At 40.9% G+C, this 20,275-nt stretch overlaps 2 protein-coding genes across 5 annotated transcripts; both read left to right on the top strand.

The window, feature by feature from the left end:
• The first annotated feature begins 567 nt into the window (after positions 1 to 567).
• Positions 568 to 9,204, top strand: LOC124878760 (zinc finger protein 501-like). Of its 4 annotated transcripts, XM_047382858.1 has the most exons (4): positions 568 to 965; positions 3,242 to 4,344; positions 4,480 to 4,530; positions 7,011 to 9,204. In XM_047382858.1, the coding sequence occupies exons 1-4, from the start codon at positions 947 to 949 to the stop codon at positions 7,029 to 7,031; spliced, it is 1,194 nt and encodes a 397-aa protein (XP_047238814.1). In that variant the 5' UTR covers positions 568 to 946; the 3' UTR covers positions 7,032 to 9,204. The 4 variants fall into 4 exon arrangements, with proteins under 4 accessions (XP_047238814.1, XP_047238816.1, XP_047238815.1 ...); XM_047382860.1 differs by lacking the exon at positions 4,480 to 4,530 and having other exon boundaries at positions 3,242 to 3,567; XM_047382859.1 differs by lacking the exon at positions 4,480 to 4,530 and having other exon boundaries at positions 3,242 to 3,613.
• Positions 9,205 to 12,909: 3,705 nt separating this feature from the next.
• Positions 12,910 to 16,141, top strand: LOC124878746 (gastrula zinc finger protein XlCGF8.2DB-like). Its single transcript, XM_047382836.1, has 2 exons — positions 12,910 to 13,311; positions 14,838 to 16,141. The coding sequence occupies exons 1-2, from the start codon at positions 13,248 to 13,250 to the stop codon at positions 15,815 to 15,817; spliced, it is 1,044 nt and encodes a 347-aa protein (XP_047238792.1). The 5' UTR covers positions 12,910 to 13,247; the 3' UTR covers positions 15,818 to 16,141.
• The last annotated feature ends 4,134 nt before the right edge of the window (positions 16,142 to 20,275 follow it).

Genomic DNA, 20,275 nt, shown 5'->3' with positions numbered 1-20,275 from the left:
TTGAAAAACAAAGAAGATACATTTTCTTTAATAGTTTAATAGTACAAAAGGATTAAAAGGAAATATGGGTAGGTTAATGTCTGGGGACTAAAAGTGACATGAAGCTGTGGTTCAGTCTTCATATTTTAAAAAAGTTTACTGTCAAAATGAAATGAGAAATTTGTATTTTATTCATGTCCTAATGTAGGCAGATAATTCTGCTAATTTCTTAAGAAGCATCTTTGTTAACAACTTGAGGTTATGTTCTTCGCACAATTTAAGGATTTTCTAGGATCCATCATCTCTCAGGACTTTCAGGGCTCTATAAATACACCAACCAGCCATAACATTAAAACCATTTGTAAGTATATTTAAAACAGACCGCTCTTAAAAATTAGTACTCGTGTCTCAATAAAACAAACCTGTAGAAATAAAGGACGTCTAGGCTCAAACTGGCGTTGATTATTTTGGGAACCTGACTGGATTTTCCTGTAAAGATGTAAAAAAAAATCAACTATGGTGTCGAAATACGAGTGAGTGCACGCTTTTATTTTGAAGGGACATTTTAACGCGCTCTCTAACGGAAGTGGTTGTCCTCTAGCAGCGGAAGCTACGGGGTCTACATTTTGTTTCCTCCTGACAGTGTAGGGAAATATCCTGGTTAAGACAACCTTTATTGTGAATTAAACACGCATTTTTAAAAAGTCTTCAGATGTTTTCAATCATCGTTGACAACTAGGTTTAGGTAAATTGTCTCCCGAAAACAACAGAAGCTCAGAGCGTTAGCTTCGCCTGTTAGCTTGAAGCAGACAACCAGCACGGAGGAACGCAGAGAGAGACTCTTAGATGGAGAACGGACTGCTTTTCTTGTGCAGTTTAAGGAGAGGTTGTGTGAGAACCTCGGATCTTTAGAGTTTTGGAGAAAAGACAGCTAACAGAGACGGAGGAACCAACACACAGTGAGCAGATGGACTCTCAGTTTCAAGGTGATTATTGTTCTTCAACTCAGTGTTTTAACATCCAGGATGCAAATAATGAACTTTTACACCTACAAAAAACACGAGACAGAAATGGACAAACCTTTGATGCATATTTTAATCAATCTGGCGCAAGTATAGAGAACTAAATGGAGAGATGAATACGAACATATTGGTCATTGTATAGAAGGATGGAGCCTGTTTAATTCCCATATACCGTCCCAGAAAACAGTCAACAAGGACAAAAAGAACCCTTTTCTTTGCCAGTGACAAAACTACCCCAATATTAACAAGACAGCCTCACCCTTTATGCTGTTCTAGAGAGAAGTACAAAAACAAGGCCTAAAGCATACAGTTGATTAGTGCTCAAAAGTTTTTTATGATCTTTTGGCTATTTTTAAGGAAAATAAATAATGATACAAAAACCTTTTATTTAAAGTGACTGCTGTTTATTAATCAAAATGACTCTGATTAAAACTTGTTTCTTATTATTATGTGCTGGCCTCTTTAACATTAATAAGTATGCAGACGACACACAGCTATACGTTACCATGTCACCAGGTGACGATGAACCCATTCAAGCGCTGGGTAAATGCTTAGAAGAAATCAATGCATGGATGGGCCAACATTTTCTTCAGCTGAACCCTCAAAACAAAACTGAAGTAATAATCTCTGGACCAAAGGAAGAGCGTTTAAAAGTTAGCACACAGCTTCAGTTAATACATCTAGAAACCACCAGTCAGGCTCGAAACCTGGGTGTAGTGATGGACTCAGACCTGAACCTTCAGAGGCACATAAAGGTAGTAACAAGGTCGGCCTTCTATCACCTAAAGAACTTCTCCAGGATTAAAGGATTAATGTCTCAGCAGGACCTTGAAAAAATAATTTATGCGTTCATCTTTAGTAGAATTGATTACTGCAACGGTGTCTTCACAGGTCTGCATAAAAAGTGGATCAGACAGCTGCAGTTGATCCAGAACGCTGCTGCCCGCGTCCTCACTAGAACTAAGAAAGTGGAGCACATCACCCCGGTTCTAAAGTCCCTACACTGGCTCCCTGTAGCTCAGAGAATAGAGTTTAAAATACTTCTGTTAGTCTATAAATCACTGAATGGCTTAGCACCAAAATACATTACAGACTTGTTGTCAGTGTATCAACCACCCAGACCTCTCAGGTCTTCTGGCTCAAATCTACTCTACTCTACATACCCAGAACCAGAACCAAACATGGAGAAGCATCTTTTAGTTCATATACTCCACCAATCTGTAAAAGCGCCGAAACCCTTAGTTGCTTTAAATCAAGATTAAAAACGTATTTGTTTAGAGTGGCCTTTGACTGTGCCATCTAAACATTATTAGTTTTCAGTCCAACTTTCCTTTAATTGTCTTATCAATCATTTAATCATTTTTTTATTTTATAAATGTTTTATTATTATCTTTTTAATTATTCAATTTCTATTCCCTTTAATTATTTAATTACCTTTATGCCACTGCAATGTACTTTTCTTTTTCTGTTTTTTTTTCTGTTTTTTCATGTACAGCACTTTGAATTGTCTTGCTACTGAAATGTGCTATATAAATAATTTTGCCTTGCCCTTGGCTAATGACAGCTTGAAGTTATTCCTAGTTATTGTGGATGAGTGACTTTTTTTCTCAGATGGTAAAGCTCCTTGTTCTTAGAAAAAAGACTTCACTTTCTATAAGTTCTTGGTTTCCTGTGCAGGAGACCGAGATGGCCGCCCCAGAGCCTTCACTTTTCATGCTGTAGCCAATGACAGGTCGACTTGGCCCTGTGTATCAGATCTTTGTTATGTTTGAACATCCAAGTACATCCAATGTGCTGCTTCTGAACCGATTAGTGCAAATTCTGCTTTAGTATTTTCTGATGGCATGCTGCAGCCATCTTCCCATCTTGGTCTTTGACCGAGTTCTCTGTACCTTTGTTTGGAGCTCACACATCCACAAAAACATCAGTGATCCACCTACTTGTTTCACAGCAGGAATGCTGTACTTTTCATGTTGAGCTATCCAAATGTTGCGTTCAATCTTGTGCCTATAAAGTTTGCTGTAATTTCGATTTCAGTGCCTATTTACTCTGAGCCTTTTCCACTTATTCTGTTCAGATTTTTATTCTCAGAGTTCAGCTTCATTAAATTTAATCTCATTCATTCAGATGTCAGCATTTACATTTTTTTTTTTGTCATTATGGACTGAATTTATTTCGTTAATGCAACATTTGACATGAGAACAGCTTCCTGTAACTAATCCAGGTTTCTGTTCCTGCAGACGTTCAGAAGGTGTTGGTGTTTAAAGAGGAGCTTCCGGGTGAGGAGCAGTATTGGTGTCCCAGGCTGAACCAGGAGGACCAGAAGCCCCGACAGATTAAAGAGGAACAGGATGACAGTGAGATTAAAGAGTTTGTTTTCAATCCTGACCCTGTGAAGAATGAAGATGATGACGAGAAACCTCAGCTCTCAGAGCGTCACAGCCAGCCTGAGGAGAACAGAGACTCTGTAGGTCCAGAACAAGATCATGATCAAGATTCTTTTGAAACAGACATCAGCGATGGAAACTGGGAGGACAGCGGTGACGCTCCATCATGTTCGGACTCTGTAAGGAATAATAAAGTTCCTGTAGGTGATAAAATATGTGAGAAAGGTAAGAAGTTACACAGCTGCAGTGAATGCGGTAAAACATTTAACCAAAGGTGGGATCTGTTAAGACACAACAGAATCCATACAGGAGAAAAACCCTACAGCTGCTCCGTCTGTAAAGCCTCTTTTACATGGAAACATGTCTTAGTGCAGCACATGAGAACTCACAGTGGAGAAAAACCCTTCAGTTGCTCTGTTTGTGGTCAGACATTTAGAAAGAAAGAAACTTTAACCTATCACATGAGGCGCCACAGTGATGAGAAACCTTTTAGCTGTTCTGTCTGTGGGCAAATGTTCAGCAGAAAGGAGAGCGTGAATCGGCACATGAAATGTCACACTGAAGACAGACCTTTCAGCTGCTCCATATGTGGACAAAAGTTCAAGAGGAAGGAGAGTGTAACCCGGCATATGAGATGTCACACTAAAGAGAAACCTTTCAGCTGCTCCATCTGTCACAGGGCCTTCACTTCCCAATTAACCTTGACAGACCACACAAAGGTCCACTCAGAGAACAGACCTTTCAAATGTTCTGTCTGTGATGCTGCTTTTAAAAAAAAGAGAACGCTATCAGAACACGCAAGAATCCACACCGGAGAGAAGCCTTGCAGCTGCTGGATCTGTGGCCAAAGCCTCAGTTCCAAGTCATATCTGACTGTTCACATGAGAAGTCACACAGGAGAAAAGCCTTACAGCTGCTCTATCTGCAAGGCCACTTTCAAATGGAAAAAAACATTTGTAAGACACTCAAAAATCCATCCAGGTCACAATAATTAAATCTGTGAGAATGGCTGTGTGCATGTTTGCAGCAGCCTGGATCAGTTTCACTACATCAAATTGCTTGAAGAAGTCTTCTTTCCCCAAACCTTACAGGAAATGCCCTACCATCGGTGTTCCAGCAAGGCTACAACCCCAAACACACCAGTAAGTGAGCATCATCTTGGTTCCAGACCATCAGGATACAGGTTACAGACTGATAGAAGTTGTTCAACTCCAAGCAGTACAGATTGAAAGCAGATGTCAGACACAGCGGTTGTGTAGCTAAATATTTTCTGTTTTTCACAGGAAAGCTAAATCTGGAGACATTTTTGAGATTTACAATAAATAAATGTAAAGAAACATGCAGACTCTGAATAACATATTACATTTTTTCTCACTTTCTGTAGAGTGAGAAGTTTGAAAACATCCTTATGTTTTGGTTTAAAATAAAATGTGCAGTTTTCCCATTGGTTTTATGTGTATCCAAAGCTATTATTGGAAATTTATTAATTATTAATTTTTTATTATTTGAACACAACTTTATGCAATGTGTTTGGAAGTGTCTGACCTCTGCAGGCACAAAGGAGACAAGAGAAACAAGAGAGAAAGAAGAAACTTGTTCAGTTTTGACTTTGTTTACTTATATCTAATGACCTCATGTATGTCCAGGGATGTACCAATAACAGATCCAGCTCACTTCTGAAACTTTCTTCATGTTTTTATCATCTACAGAGGCAATAGTATGGTAGAGCACTACCCCAGTTACCTTGATAGAAAACATCCAAAGCCCTTTGCTTGTTTTAAACAATCAGATTCCTCAAAAAGAAAAGGTTTCTAGACTTTCTTTAACATTTTAATTGTTGTACATAGTGTCACCTAAATACTTTTGTCAATCGACTATTTCAATCTGCTTACCATGAAACCACCATTGTCTTCTGTCCCTCTAAAATAACTCCTCAGTAATACCTGAATTCAGCTTCAAGGAGGTAAAACTTGAGTTTGCTGACAGATGACTGGTCTTTACTTTTAATAAACCCTGATTAGGTGCTGTCATAGGATTTATTTTAGCACAAGAGGGCTGACTGTAGTCAGGAATCTAAAATGTGGTGTTATTGTCGGCTGTTGGATAAATATGAAAAACAAGGTAAATATTACCTTGAAATCAATATAAAATTGGTAAATAAATATTAAACAAAACACAGTCCTTTTTGTCTGTGTGTCAGTTGTCTTTAAATAGCATCAAACGGGTCGTATTGGATAATAAATGTTTTATTTAGCTGGGACTATTGGTCGGCTGTAGTTAGAAAAAAAAGGCTTATTTTCCTTATTTGTTTTTAGATATTTGTATGAAATGTTTAACAATCTGTAACACTCCCTCTATTTATCCAAAATATTCTGCCTTGAAGCAAAAAGATATTCAGTTTTATAAATAAAACATTACAGTTAAATCCTGAAATTAAGCTATAAATTACTGACCTTATGCTGTCATATAATAACAGTAGATTTGTTCTTTCTATAGTTACTTAGAACAGTTGACAAAAATGATTATTGGGTTGGTTAAAAATGATCTTTAGGTGGGCTCAGCGCTGATGGTGTAGGTGTTAAGCACGCGACCATATACGGAGGCTACAGTCCTCGAAGTGGCCGTCCCGGGTTCGAGTCCCGGACCCGGCGACATTTCCCGAATGTCTCCCCCTATCTCTACCCCTCTTTACTGTCTACCTACTGTCAAAAAATAAAATAAAGGCCACTAGTGCCAAAAAAATATCTTAAAAAAAAATTATCTTTAGGTAACTCAAACACAATTTTGTCAGACCAAAACTTCAATATTACGCCCTCGCTATGTTGTTGACAAGAGTTGCACAAATACCCCAAAAATTCTATCCTGGGTATGTTTGCCTTATGTAATCACTGGAGATTTTTTAAAATAAAATCAACGATGGCAGATAGAGATCTGTTGGTGGGACAGTACAGTCGGTTGTGTAATCACTGATCAATCGACTGGAGCACAAACTCCCTGATAGTAAGAGACCTTCCTACTTTTTAAATCTGCTTCATTGTGATGGGATGATAAGTATCATTTTAAAGTATAAAAACATAAAAGCAACAAAATGCAGTGCGAAAATTCTTATATATGTAGTTCTGGTTTAAAAGTACACAAGGCCTGTTTTATTCAGAATCATTTTTGTTATAAAAACATAACATAAAGAAACAAAGTATAAAAGCAGCTTCAATAAAGGTTCATCTACGTGTGTATAATGGTTCTCACTGTAGTTCACTGCGGTCCTAAAGCCTTAGAAACGGCTTTGTTACCCTTTCCAGGCTAGTGGATGTCAGTGACTTTGTTTCTTATCTGTTCTTGAATTTCTTTAGATCAGGGCAGGTTGTGTTGGTGTTTGTGATATCCTAGCCTACTTCATGTTGACAGACAGGTGTTATATTAGTGAAGTCTTGAATCTACAGGTCTGGCGGTAATCAGGCCTGTTTATGGCTGCTTAAAATGACCCCTAAAATGTGTTTAATCTTAATTTATGATTTATTAAGGAGGGCAATTACTTTTTACAGAGTTCACAGGTTGGTTTTGTTAGCTTTGGACAAAAATGTATTTTTCATGTTTAAAATGCATGTGTTCGGGTTTCCTGCAGATATCCAACAGCTGCTGGTGATCAAAGAGGAGCTTTCTGCTGAGGAGCAAGACCCGAGTCCAGTCTGGAACAGGACGACCCGAATCCCCCACAGCATAAAGACGAACAGGATGAGTTTGACATTACAGAGTTTATATTCAATCCTGTCCCTGCGAAGAGTGAATATGATGAAGAGAAACCTCAGCTCTCAAAACTTCCTCATGGTCAGACTGAAGAGAACAGAGACTGTGCTGGACCAGAACCAGATCATGCAGACCAAACTTCAAATGCGGAGACGGACATCCGTGATGGACACTGGGAGGAGAGCAGTGAAACTCAGTTGGGTTCAGACTTGGTAAGAAGTAAATGTCCTGCGTGTGACACAAGATGTGAGAGAGAATTGACGCACAGCTGCAGCGAGTGCCGTAAAACATTTTCCAAAAGTTTGGATCTGTTTAGACACAGGAGAAAAAAACCTCTCAGCTGCTCCCTCTGTGACCAGAGCTTTGGATCCAGGTAGTATCTAACCGTCCACATGAGAGGCCACACAGGAGAAAAACCTCGAATCTGTTCCTTCTGTGAGACAGCTTTTAAAAACAAGGTCACCCTAACTGAGCACATGAGAACCCACAGTGGGAAGAAACCGTTAAGCTGCTCCGTCTGTAACAAAGCTTTTACTTTGAAAACAGATTTAATAAAACACATAAAAGTCCACTCAGAAGAACGACGCTTCTGTCTGTAGTGCAGTTTTTAAATGTAAAAGTAACTTAATCCAACATTTGAGGAGCCACACTGGAGAGAGACCTTTCAGCTGCTCTGTCTGCAGCCAAACACAATCTGGTGATATTAAAAGACAGATGGTGTTTAAGAACTGAGTCGGAAACAACAATTATTGAAAATAATCAGCTGCAATCATTAACCTACTCAAAGTAAGTGATGGATGATTTCAAAATAAACTGCGGGGAGAAAAAGTCAGCTTCTGTTATTCTGACGCTAATCCGACATTTTACTATCATTGAAGCGCAATATATTTATTTTCACTGTTTTTGTGTTTTAAATTTGAGCAATCAAAAACTAAACAAAATATGGTGCTACTAATGTTCTGATTGGTTGCTGTTCCCCATGAGCCCGACCCTAGCCGCTGATGAAAGCGGTTGTTTCCTCTGACCCAGTAGCGAACTGAGGCTAGCTCTGGTTATCAGTATTAGAACCACGGCTTGTCTCAGTGGAAACACACAGAACTCACTTATAAGCACCAGTTAAGCACTGGAATCGGTTTGGTGGAAAAGGGCCCTACGTTTCACACAGAAGAAAACAACATTTCAGCTGTTTTTTTTTTTTTTTTTTTTAAATAAAATCTTTTCATGGAAAATGAGAAAATTAATCCAGGAGGACATTTCCTCAGAGGATGTTACAACAGAAGAATTATCTGTGACCAGATCAAAACAAGGATGTCCCAAGTGCGGCCCACTGCCATTTGCAGCCCATCGAAGGATTTGTGGGACCATCCAACTGCATTTCAAGACTGGTACAAATTTGGCCTGAGCACAGGTGTATGATGCAAATGGAGACTTTTTAAAAAATAGTTTAGGCTTTGACTAACAACAAAAATGTTCTTAAAATGGAAAGTGTAAGGTTGAACACAAATAATTCATCTTCTATCAACCCTTCTTTTTGGTTTTCATTTAGATTTCAAAGAAAATGCTGAGAATACAGCAAACATTTAATTAAACCAAGAAGATAGAAAACATTCGACCCAAAACATTTAGTACACTTTATACCTGAGGACCGTTGTAGACCTCCAATGATCTACAGATCCCCTTTTTTTTTTTGTTACAACAATCAGACTACTTTCTTGTAATAAAATGTTGTGTTCACTTTTCCTTTGATCGGCAAGTAATTTTAACGTGTCTATTTTGGCCTGTGTGAGAAAACGTTTGTTCACCACTACTTTCAGACTGACGTTTATCATTTGGAAAGTCTGAAAAGCAAGAGAAATGTAAAGAGCTGCTGATGGGTTTTGGTGTAGAATGTGTTTAGAAGTGATCATTTATTGGTTTTATTTGTTTTCTTCAGTACAGTAAAATCGTTTGTGACTGTGTTAGGAGGACTGATAATATATATATTTTTATAGTTATTTTAACTTGAATTTAACTTTAAAAATGTTTAAATGTTTTTCAAACCTTTCCAAAAATAAATGCGTATGAGGAAAACCTTTCTGCCTCCTAAGGAGTTTCCTCTTCAGAGCAATGTTTACATTTAAGTCCAGATGTTCAGTTATTCGTAGATAAATAACTGAATCAGCTGGTATTGGGTGTCCTCACTGCTGGACAATAAAGGGTATTTCTATTCTATTCAAAATGTTATGCTCCAAATCGCAGTGTACAGTGCCTTAAAGGTATTCACACCCCTTGAACTTTACACATTGTGTCATGTTGCAAACTAATCAATGTGTCTCATGTGATAGCCCAACCTCGAATACTGCATTGCTGTGAGAGGTAGATGAAAAAAATACATGGTTTTCAAAGTTAAAAAAATAAATAGTAACTTGCTAAATGTAATGTCCATTTGTATTCAGCCCACCTAAGTACAATATTGACCTCACAGAACCACCATTTAGGGCTGAACGTTTTTTGGGGGTATGTCACTACCAGATATGCTATATCTTATGCCCTGAAACACTTCGAACTCAGTCAGATTAGATGAAACGTAGCTTTGAACATCAATTTTTAGGTTTTGTAACAGATACTCAGTTGGATTTAGGTCTGGAGTTTGACTAGGTCATTCTAACACTTGAATTTACTTTAATCCAATTATTCAATTGTAGCTCTGGCTGTATGTCATTGTCCTCTAGGAAGCTAAACCTCCATTTGCAGCCTCTATCATTTTTTTCTGCCAGCATTGCATTCATCTTCCCATCAACTCTGACCAACCTGCGTGTCCTCGCTGAAGAAGATGATCCCCTCAGCATGTTGCTGCCATCACCATGTTTTACAATGAGGGTGGAGAGTTTAGGGCAATGTGCTGCATTAATTTCCTGTCGCACATGGCATTTCGCAAGCCAAAAAAACCTAATATAATACAGTTATGTTTGGTGTGACAAAATATGAAAGGTTCAGGGGATGTTAATATTTATACAAGGCACTTTATGGAAGAGAAACAAAGATGTTGATGGTTGGAGATCAATTTTTTTAGGTTTTGTGTCTTCCTTCTCCAGTCTTTTAAACTTCTTATCTGTATCTCCTATCACATACTGAAAATCAAAGCACATGGAAGCATATGCATTATTTTCATGGTTCCATGAGGATTATAGGATTTTTCTTTTTTAAACAAAGTTTTTAACTTAAATTCTTTGCGTGCTTAAGGGACCATAGCATAGTTTGAGACTCAACAAAGCCCTGGCATGAATATCCCTTCAAATGTCCATGTAAAAATATTTACAGACATTGACATTGTAAAATAGTTTAATGAATCTACTGTCAACTGTTTCTGACTTGGCTTTCAACAAGATAAAGTAGCAAAGTGAATATATATACACAACTGAAATGGGAAAAATACAAGACACTTTCTTAGAATCGAACAAACTTTCTGAAAAAAATCTTACATCTAACTGGACTATTGTTTTGATTTTAGGGGGGCCATCATGTAAATGTAGCCACTGTGTGATGCTTATGTTTGAGTCATTTTGAACTTTTGCCCTCAATCTATAAAGCCTATCTCTGCTCCCTGTCAAACAAAATGGACGAGCTTCTGCTTTTCAAAAAACTGCCAAAACCTGGCTCAGTGAGCACAACCCCAGACTAAGCACCACAAGCTTCTCCCAGCGGATAATTTAGTGCCTGTCTACCTCTCTCCGTGCTACCACGGAAATACAGGTCCTTCTCAAAATATTAGCATATTGTGATAAAGTTCATTATTTTCCATAATGTAATGATGCAAATTTAACATTCATATATTTTAGATTCATTGCACACTAACTGAAATATTTCAGGTCTTTTATTGTCTTAATACAGATGATTGTGGCATACAGCTCATGAAAACCCAAAATTCCTATCTCACAAAATTAGCATATTTCATCCGACCAATAAAAGAAAAGTGTTTTTAATACCAAAAACGTCAACCTTCAAATAATCATGTACAGTTATGCACTCAATACTTGGTCGGGAATCCTTTGGCAGAAATGACTGCTTCAATGCGGCGTGGCATGGAGGCAATCAGCCTGTGGCACTGCTGAGGTCTTATGGAGGCCCAGGATGCTTCAATAGTGGCCTTTAGCTCATCCAGAGTGTTGGGTCTTGAGTCTCTCAACGTTCTCTTCACAATATCCCACAGATTCTCTATGGGGTTCAGGTCAGGAGAGTTGGCAGGCCAATTGAGCACAGTGATACCATGGTCAGTAAACCATTTACCAGTGATTTTGGTACTGTGAGCAGGTGCCAGGTCGTGCTGAAAAATGAAATCTTCCTCTCCATAAAGCTTTTCAGCAGATGGAAGCATGAAGTGCTCCAAAATCTCCTGATAGCTAGCTGCATTGACCCTGCCCTTGATAAAACACAGTGGACCAACACCAGCAGCTGACACGGCACCCCAGACCATCACTGACTGTGGGTACTTGACACTGGACTTCTGGCATTTTGGCATTTCCTTCTCCCCAGTCTTCCTCCAGACTCTGGCACCTTGATTTCCGAATGACATGCAGAATTTGCTTTCATCCGAAAAAAGTACTTTGGACCACTGAGCAACAGTCCAGTGCTGCTTCTCTGTAGCCCAGGTCAGGCGCTTCTGCCGCTGTTTCTGGTTCAAAAGTGGCTTGACCTGGGGAATGCGGCACCTGTAGCCCATTTCCTGCACACGCCTGTGCACGGTGGCTCTGGATGTTTCTACTCCAGACTCAGTCCACTGCTTCCGCATGTCCCCCAAACTCTGGAATCGGCCCTTCTCCACAATCTTCCTCAGGGTCCGGTCACCTCTTCTCGTTGTGCAGCGTTTTCTGCCACACTTTTTCCTTCCCACAGACTTCCCACTGAGGTGCCTTGATACAGCAATCTGGGAACAGCCTATTCGTTCAGAAAGTTCTTTCTTTGTCTTACCCTCTTGCTTGAGGGTGTCAATAGTGGCCTTCTGGACAGCAGTCAGGTCGGCAGTCTTACCCATGATTGGGACTTTGATTGATGAACCAGGCTGGGAGTTTTAAAGGCCTCAGGAATCTTTTGCAGGTGTTTAGAGTTAACGCGTTGATTCAGATGATTAGGTTCATAGCTCATTTAGAGACCCTTTTAATGATATGCAAATTTTGTGAGATAGGAATTTTGGGTTTTCATGAGCTGTATGCCAAAATCATCTGTATTAAGACAATAAAAGACTTGAAATATTTCAGTTAGTGTGCAATGAATCTAAAACATATGAATGTTAAATGTTCATCATTACATTATGGAAAATAATGAACTTTATCACAATATGCTAATATTTTGAGAAGGACCTGTAAATATTGGTAAAGTAAGTACATTTCATTTATAGAGCACCTTTTAAAATATAGAGATCACAAAGCGCTTCTCAATGGCCATTAAACATGTTAAACAAAATCAGATGATCAAAAGCACTCAACCCTGGGTCATTTTTATTTACACTAATCCCAATGAACACCTGTTTAAAAGATTCAGACAAATAAAACTAAGATGGAAAAATAACCTTTTCATAAACTGCTTATGTGAAAGTAGTTAATAAAGCGACTCTGAAAAGATTTTGAGAATTCATATAAATCTTGAATTTATGTTTAAGTTCTTAAAATATCAACCTGACTTGACCCATGGTAGTGATTTAACAAGTTTAGAAACACCACAGCTCTTCTGACTGATAAAACCGGGCCCTCCAAAACCTTTTAGCTATTGATTCCTTGCGAGCTTTTATTATGAAGGCCAACTCGAAAACTAACCCGGAAGTGTCTTTCTCATAGCAACAGAAGCTACGCGACTAAAGTTTAGTTTCCTTTTTTTACATGCATGAAACTATCTCGTTCAAACAAGTCCTATGAGTATTGTATCGTCTCTTAAAAGTCATAATTAAAAGCATTAATCGGGTTTTATTCTTTTTATTATTTCGTTTTAGCTGAATTTCCTCCCGCAGTCATTAGTGGCTCCGAGTTTTAGCTTAGCTTGTTAGCTTAAGGCTGACAGGAACACAGCGAGTCAGAGAGACTTTGATGGAGAACAGATTGTTTCTGATTGAGTTTAAGGAGAGACCAGTTTCTGCTGCGACTGTATGAAAGCCTCAGAAGTTCAGTGTGTTGAAGAAAGAACAATAGAAATGGAGGAACCAACACACGGTGAGCAGATGGGCTCTTGGTGATCTACATCTTTCCTTTTCTAATAATATCTAGGTTCCAGTGACTATTCCACACATTCTAAAACAAACTAACGCTAAATAAATGTAAGAAAGTTAAAAAAGACGCAAAAGAGCAAGTTGGAATATAGAAGGGTAAATGCTTTTAATTTTTTAGGTTCTGATCCTGTTTTCTATTGAGTTAACTCCTTTGAAATATAACAGAATAGGAGCTCAGTAACCTAACATGGGTTGAGGAGCCAAACACACAGACTGTGCCTCTTCGTTCATCATTTTAGAGCATATTACAGTTTCTTTATGCTGTAAAAGTGACAGAACGCTGACAGTATAGTAAAAATGATCAGCGATGAAGAAAAATGACCTATATATACCTGTTTTTCCTATAAAATCTTGTCTTTTTCCAAAATTCAATCAAATGTATTCACTTCTATTTTTCTGGCTACAAATTCTGTGTCTCGCCTTCACCCTGAATCTTTGCATATAGGAGACGGTTCATTACAGTAGCAGTCATTTCTGCAGGAGAACCTGACAGCTGCTGTTACGTTCTAACAAAACTAAACGCATGTAGTTTTATCAGTTGTGAATTATATATTTCTTAATGACTGGTTGAACAAACAGTCTGTCCCATCCAATTTATTTATAAAGCACATTTAAAAACAATAAATGGTTGCGCAAAGTGCTGTACATTAAGACAATAAATAAAAATGGTAAATAAAGTGAAAACAGACATAAAACAATGTAAAACACAACAACTTACACAAAGGAACAAACGGCTCAAGCTGCGTTGTTGAACGCCAGGGAAAAAAAAAAAAAGAGTCTTTAAAAAGGATTTCAAAGAAGACCTGACTGATCCCCAAATACAGCGCATAACAATAAGTTAAGTAATTAAGGATAAAATGTTATGTCCTGCCTGGACAAAATGGTCTTTATTTTGGTCATTTGTCGCAGCTGGAAAAAGCTTGTTTTTACTACTGAGCTGATTTGTTTGTCAAATCTAAGGTGGCCATCTAATTTTACCCTGAGACTGGTGGCAGTGGGTTTTAAATGTGGAGTCGGAGAGCCCAGAGTCACATGGTGGGTGTCACCAGGAATAATATGACTTCAGTTTTTTTTTTATCATAAAAGCTCAAAAGATGCTGGATCATCTCAGCTTTGATTTCATTTCGGTGTTTCAACAAAGAATGAACAGATTGAGCATCGTGTTTTTTAAAGGAATCTAGACTTGACAATCATCAGCATAGCCGTGACCCGCAGTGCTTCCGCTGACGACCTTTGCATCAGGAGGCACCGATAGGGCTTGTTGATAATTTTGCTTGTAGCATCTTCTTCTGGCAGTGCAGCGCTGTGGTCAGATTTCTTCCACGCAGCTGAGCACAACATATAAGACCAAAGGGCAGAGGTTAGAATCTCTTTCACTGTCAACATCAGTGTAAAGGGTGAAAACAGAGTTATAAGGGAAACATCAGACCAAATTTCCAAATAACTAGTAAATGTTTGTGTTTCCTGCAGATGTCCAGCAACTGTTGATGATCAAAGAAGAGCTTCTTGTTGAGGAGCAGAACTGGAGTCCCCGACCGGACCTGGTAGACCAAAAGCCTCCACAGGTTAAAAAGGAGCAGGAGGATGCTGAAATCACTGAGTTTACATTCAGTCCTGTCAATGTGAAGAGTGAAGAGAATGAAGAGAAACCTCAGCTCTCAGAACTTCTGTACAGTCAAACTGGCGGGAACACAGAGTACATGGGATCAGATCAATGTTTACCATCCGATGATGAAGACAAAACTTCAAATTGTTCTTCAGAGACGGACGTCAGTGATGGAAACTGGGAGGAAAGTGAATCTCAGTCAGGTTTAGACTCTGTGAAAAATAATGAGGTCCCTTTTGGTGAGAAAGGTAAAAAGTTACACATCTGTCCCGACTGCGGTAAAACATTCAGAAGCAGGCAAGGTCTGTTAGGACACAACAGAATACACACCGGAGAAAACCCTTTCAGCTGCTCCATCTGTAACAAAACCTTTTCTTCTAAAGGAAACTTGCAAAAGCACACAAAGGTCCACACAGGGGAAAGACCTTTCAAATGTTCTATCTGTGGTGCGGCTCTTAAAAGTAAAAACGCATTAATAGAACACACAAGAACCCACACTGGGGAGAAGCCTTTCAGCTGCTACCTCTGCGGCCGAAGCTTTGGCTTCAGGTCGTATCTGACCGTTCACATGAAGTGTCACTCTGAAGAAAAACCTTACAGCTGTTCCGTCTGTACAGCGGCATTCAAAAGGAAAAACGCTTTACTGGCACACATAAAAACCCACACTGGTGAGAAGCCTTACAGCTGCTCGGTCTGTGGCAAGAACTTTGCTCACTGTGTAAGTCTAACATGTCACATGAGAAGTCACACAGGAGAGAGACCTTACACCTGCTCCATCTGTAAGGCAACGTTCAAGTGGAAAAATACATTCACCAACCACATAAAAATCCACACAGATGAGTAACGCTAAGCTGCACAGACTCTGGTTGAATCTTCAGCCGGTTTCTGCTGCACTGTCTGTAAAAGAGCTTTTTAAAGGACTTAAACTTCACAGGAAGACCCTGGATGCCAACCTGGGGAGAAGCTGCTGAAATGCAACACAACAGTTGGTAGGATTGGATCTAAATATGTGATTTGATTTCATTGGATTGATTTGAATTGATTCTTGATGAGGTTGGACCCTTTTTAACAGGATATGAACTGGACCTGTTTGTCCTGCAAAGTGCCTTAAGAATATATTTGTTAACTGGTGCCAAATAAAAAAGTTGAATTGATGGACAGCAGAAAATTGGTGCAAAGTGTTTTTTTTTGTGACTGTTTGGGACTTCCAGAAAATCATTTTGTTGTTGAAGAGATAACCTGAGCATTCTGGTGCAATCCACACGGGTTTTATTTATTTAAAAGCAGCAAAAGCCTTTAAAAATAATACCTTTTTAATTACACTTTGGTATAGAAACATGTCCAAAAAATCCAAAATGGTTGACGTGACAAAACATTTTTATCTGTGCAAAAACATTTGGAAGCAAGATGTCCCTGGATTATGAATGAATTTCTTCAGTCACTTTGCCTCAAGATAGTACTTTAACTCCACAAATAAACGTGCAGGGGTTATTTACCATATCTGTTTTGCAGTGTTTGACAGTCCTCTGCATTGAGGGTATTCTAGAAAGAGGTTTAACAAACGCTCACTCTGGGAACTCTGAGTTGACTTAACCAGAGCTCTGAGATTATGGTTGCAGAGCAACTGACATTAGGTTGATTTGATTTATTTATGAATTTATTTACCAGGCATGCAAGTATTCATAGCACACATAGGGAAACTTAATGTAAGTGGAAATGCATTTAACATGAAACATGACAATGAAAATATCAGAACCTCTCTTTAAACTATAGTTTTAGCTATAGGAAACAAATGAACAAATCTTACTTGGGAAGCTGGTCTTTCAGGTAAATCAAATTTACTATAATTGCTGGCAAGTGTAAATTCAAAAAGTCTGAATACTGAAACGGAAAAGTGGTTAAAGTTTTAGTTTAAGAGTGTAAACACTTATGCAGCTAGGTTACCATACTTTTGAGTTTCAGGCTCTTCTTTCTGTAAATTTGATGATAATTTAGGCTTACAGCTAATGAAAACACTAATGTAGTTTCTCAGGAAATGGGCAATACATTTTGGCCTACACAATCATGGGGAGGACAGCTACCTTGACAGTTGTCTAGCTGGGAGTCCACAAAGAGGGTAAGCCCCAAGAGGCCATTGCTAAAGAAGGTGGTTGTTTAGAGTGTTGTGATAATGAAAAGTTGAGTGGAAGGAAAATGTGTGCCTGAAAAAGGTTCACAAGCAACAGGGCTAACTACAGCCTTGTGACGATTAAGAATAAAAGCCCATTTAAGAGTTTGAGGAAGATTTACAAGGTGTGGACTGTAGCTATAGTAAGAGCTTCAATACCCACAACATACACATGCATTCAGGACATGAACTACAACTGTCACATTCCTTGTATTAAGACACTGCTGAACCAAAGGCTTTTAGAAAATTAACCTTTTGATATTAGAATTTATTGAGATGCACTTGTTCCTAGTTTCTGATGACTACTTTAATCTCTATTAACTTGACATACAGGGAGAGGGATTTTTTTATCACTCCTTAAGGAAGTTTTAGGAAGATGAACTCAAATCTGGTAACTGCTGTAAGCAAAACAGTAACATAAAGGCTGATCACCACATATTCTATAGCTTTCAGTTGTACTGGGTTCAGGTTATAAAAAAACTGAAGCCAATTGTGGGTTTTGAGGTAGAATTTAATTTTGCTACTATCGATTTGGAGAACATACCAACCAAACTGCATGCTGGAGAGAAATATCTTTCTGATATCAGAGTTCCTACGCAGTCTTGAAAAGTATCTTTAACATTTTCCAGGTCTGGATAAGTAGGGGAAAAAGAAAACGTTTTGGAAAAATGAGTGTCCAGGCTTTATTCCTTTATTTTTTTACTTTACAAACAGAATACATGACTTAAATATTTACAAATTAAGTTTTGTTTAAAATAATTTATACAATATGTGTTGTGGTTTTTAGGGCTTTACATCGACAAACACAAGCATATGTCGTTCGTTCGTTCGTCGTCTTCCGCTTATCCAGGACCGGGTCGCGGGGGCAGCAGACTCAGCAGAGACGCCCAGACGTCCCTCTCTCCAGACACCTCCTCCAGCTCCTCCAGGGGGAGCCCAAGGCGTTCCCAGGCCAGCCGAGAGACATAGTCCCTCCAGCGTGTCCTGGGCCGTCCCCTGGGCCTCCTCCCGGTGGGACGTGCCTGGAACACCTCCCGAGGAAGGTGCCCAGGAGGCATCCGGTATAGATGCCCGAGCCACCTCAACTGGCTCCTCTCGATGTGGAGGAGCAGCGGCTCTACTCCGAGCTCCTCCCGGATGGCCGAGCTCCTCACCCTATCTCTAAGGGAGTGCCCGGCCACCTTACGGAGGAAGCTCATTTCAGCCGCTTGTATCCGTGATCTCGTTCTTTCGGTCATGACCCAAAGTTCATGGCCATAGGTGAGGGTAGGAACGTAGACCGACCAGTAAATTGAGAGCTTTGCTTTTCGGCTCGGCTCTCTCTTCACCACAATGGACCGGCACAGCGCCCCCATTACTGTGGCAGCTGCACCGATCCGTCTGTCGATCTCCCGCTCCATTCTTCCCTCACTCGTGAACAAGACCCCGAGATACTTAAACTCCTCCACTTGAGGCAGGAACTCCCCTCCAACCTGAAGAGGACAAGCCACCCTTTTCCGGTCGAGTACCATGGCCTCGGACTTGGAGGAGCTGATCCTCATCCCAGCCGCTTCACACTCGGCTGCGAACCGCCACAGCGCATGCTGTAGGTCTTGGCTAGAGGGGGCCAGCAGGACCACGTCATCCGCAAAAAGAAGAGACGAAATCCACTGGTCCCCAAACCAGACCCCCTCCGGCCCTTGGCTGCGTCTAGAAATCCTGTCCATAAAAGTTATCAACAGGACCGGCGACAAAGGGCAGCCCTGCCGGAGTCCAACATGCACTGGGAACAGGTCCGACTTAGTGCCGGCAATGCGGACCAAACTCCTGCTCCGCTCGTACAGGGACCGGATGGCCCCTAATAAAGGGCCCCCGATTCCATACTCCTGGAGCACCCCCCACAGGGCATCACGAGGGACACAGTCGAATGCCTTCTCCAGGTCCACAAAACACATGTGAACCGGTTGGGCAAACTCCCATGAACCCTCGAGCACCCTGTAGAGGCTATAGAGCTGGTCCAGTGTTCCACAGCTGGGACGAAAACCACACTGTTCCTCCTGAAGCCGAGGTTCGACTATCGGTCGGACTCTCCTCTCCAATACCCTGGCGTAGGCCTTACCAGGGAGGCTGAGGAGTGTGATCCCCCTGTAGTTGGAACACACCCTCCGGTCCCCCTTCTTATAAAGGGGGACCACCACCCCAGTCTGCCAATCCAGAGGCACTGTCCCCGACCGCCACGCAATGTTGAAGAGGCGTGTCAACCATGACAGCCCTACAACATCCAGACACTTGAGGGGGCGGATCTCCTCCACCCCCGAAGCCTTGCCACCGCGGAGCTTTTTAACCACCTCGGTGACTTCAGCCTGGGTGATGAAAGAGTCCAACCCCGAGTCCCCAGCCTCTGTTTCCACCACGGAATGCGTGATGGCAGGATTGAGGAGATCCTCGAAGTACTCCTTCCACCGCCCGATAATGTCCTCAGTCGAGGTCAGCAGTCTCCCGCCCCCACTATAAACAGTGTTGGCAAAGCACTGCTTCCCCCTCCTGAGGCGCCGGACGGTTTGCCAGAATCGCTTCGAGGCCAACCGGTAGTCCTTCTCCATGGCCTCACCGAACTCTTCCCAGGCCCGAGTTTTTGCCTCTGCCACAGCCCGGGCCGCAGCACGCTTGGCCTCACGGTACCCGTCAGCCGCCTCAGGAGTCCCACAAGCCAACCACAGCCGATAGGACTCCTTTTTCAGCTTAACAGCATCCCTTACTGCCGGTGTCCACCACCGGGTTCTGGGATTGCCGCCACGACAGGCACCGCAGACCTTACGGCCACAGCTATGGGCAGCAGCATCGACAATAGATGCAGAGAACATGGTCCACTCGGACTCTATGTCTCCAACATCCCCCGGGATCTGGTCGAAGCTCTCCCGGAGGTGGGAGTTGAATACATCCCTGGCCGAGGGCTCCGCCAGACGTTCCCAGCAGACCTTCACTATGTGCTTGGGCCTGCCGAGTCTGTCCGGCTTTCTCCTCCTCTAGCGGATCCAACTCACCACCAGGTGATGATCAGTGGACAGCTCAGCCCCTCTCTTCACCCGAGTGTCCAAAACATGCGGCCGAAGGTCTGATGATACGACAACAAAGTCGATCATCGACCTCCTGCCT

Source organism: Girardinichthys multiradiatus, chromosome 13, assembly GCF_021462225.1.
Source record: "Girardinichthys multiradiatus isolate DD_20200921_A chromosome 13, DD_fGirMul_XY1, whole genome shotgun sequence".
NCBI lineage: Eukaryota > Metazoa > Chordata > Actinopteri > Cyprinodontiformes > Goodeidae > Girardinichthys > Girardinichthys multiradiatus.
This window is presented reverse-complemented; position numbering and strand designations above follow the sequence as displayed.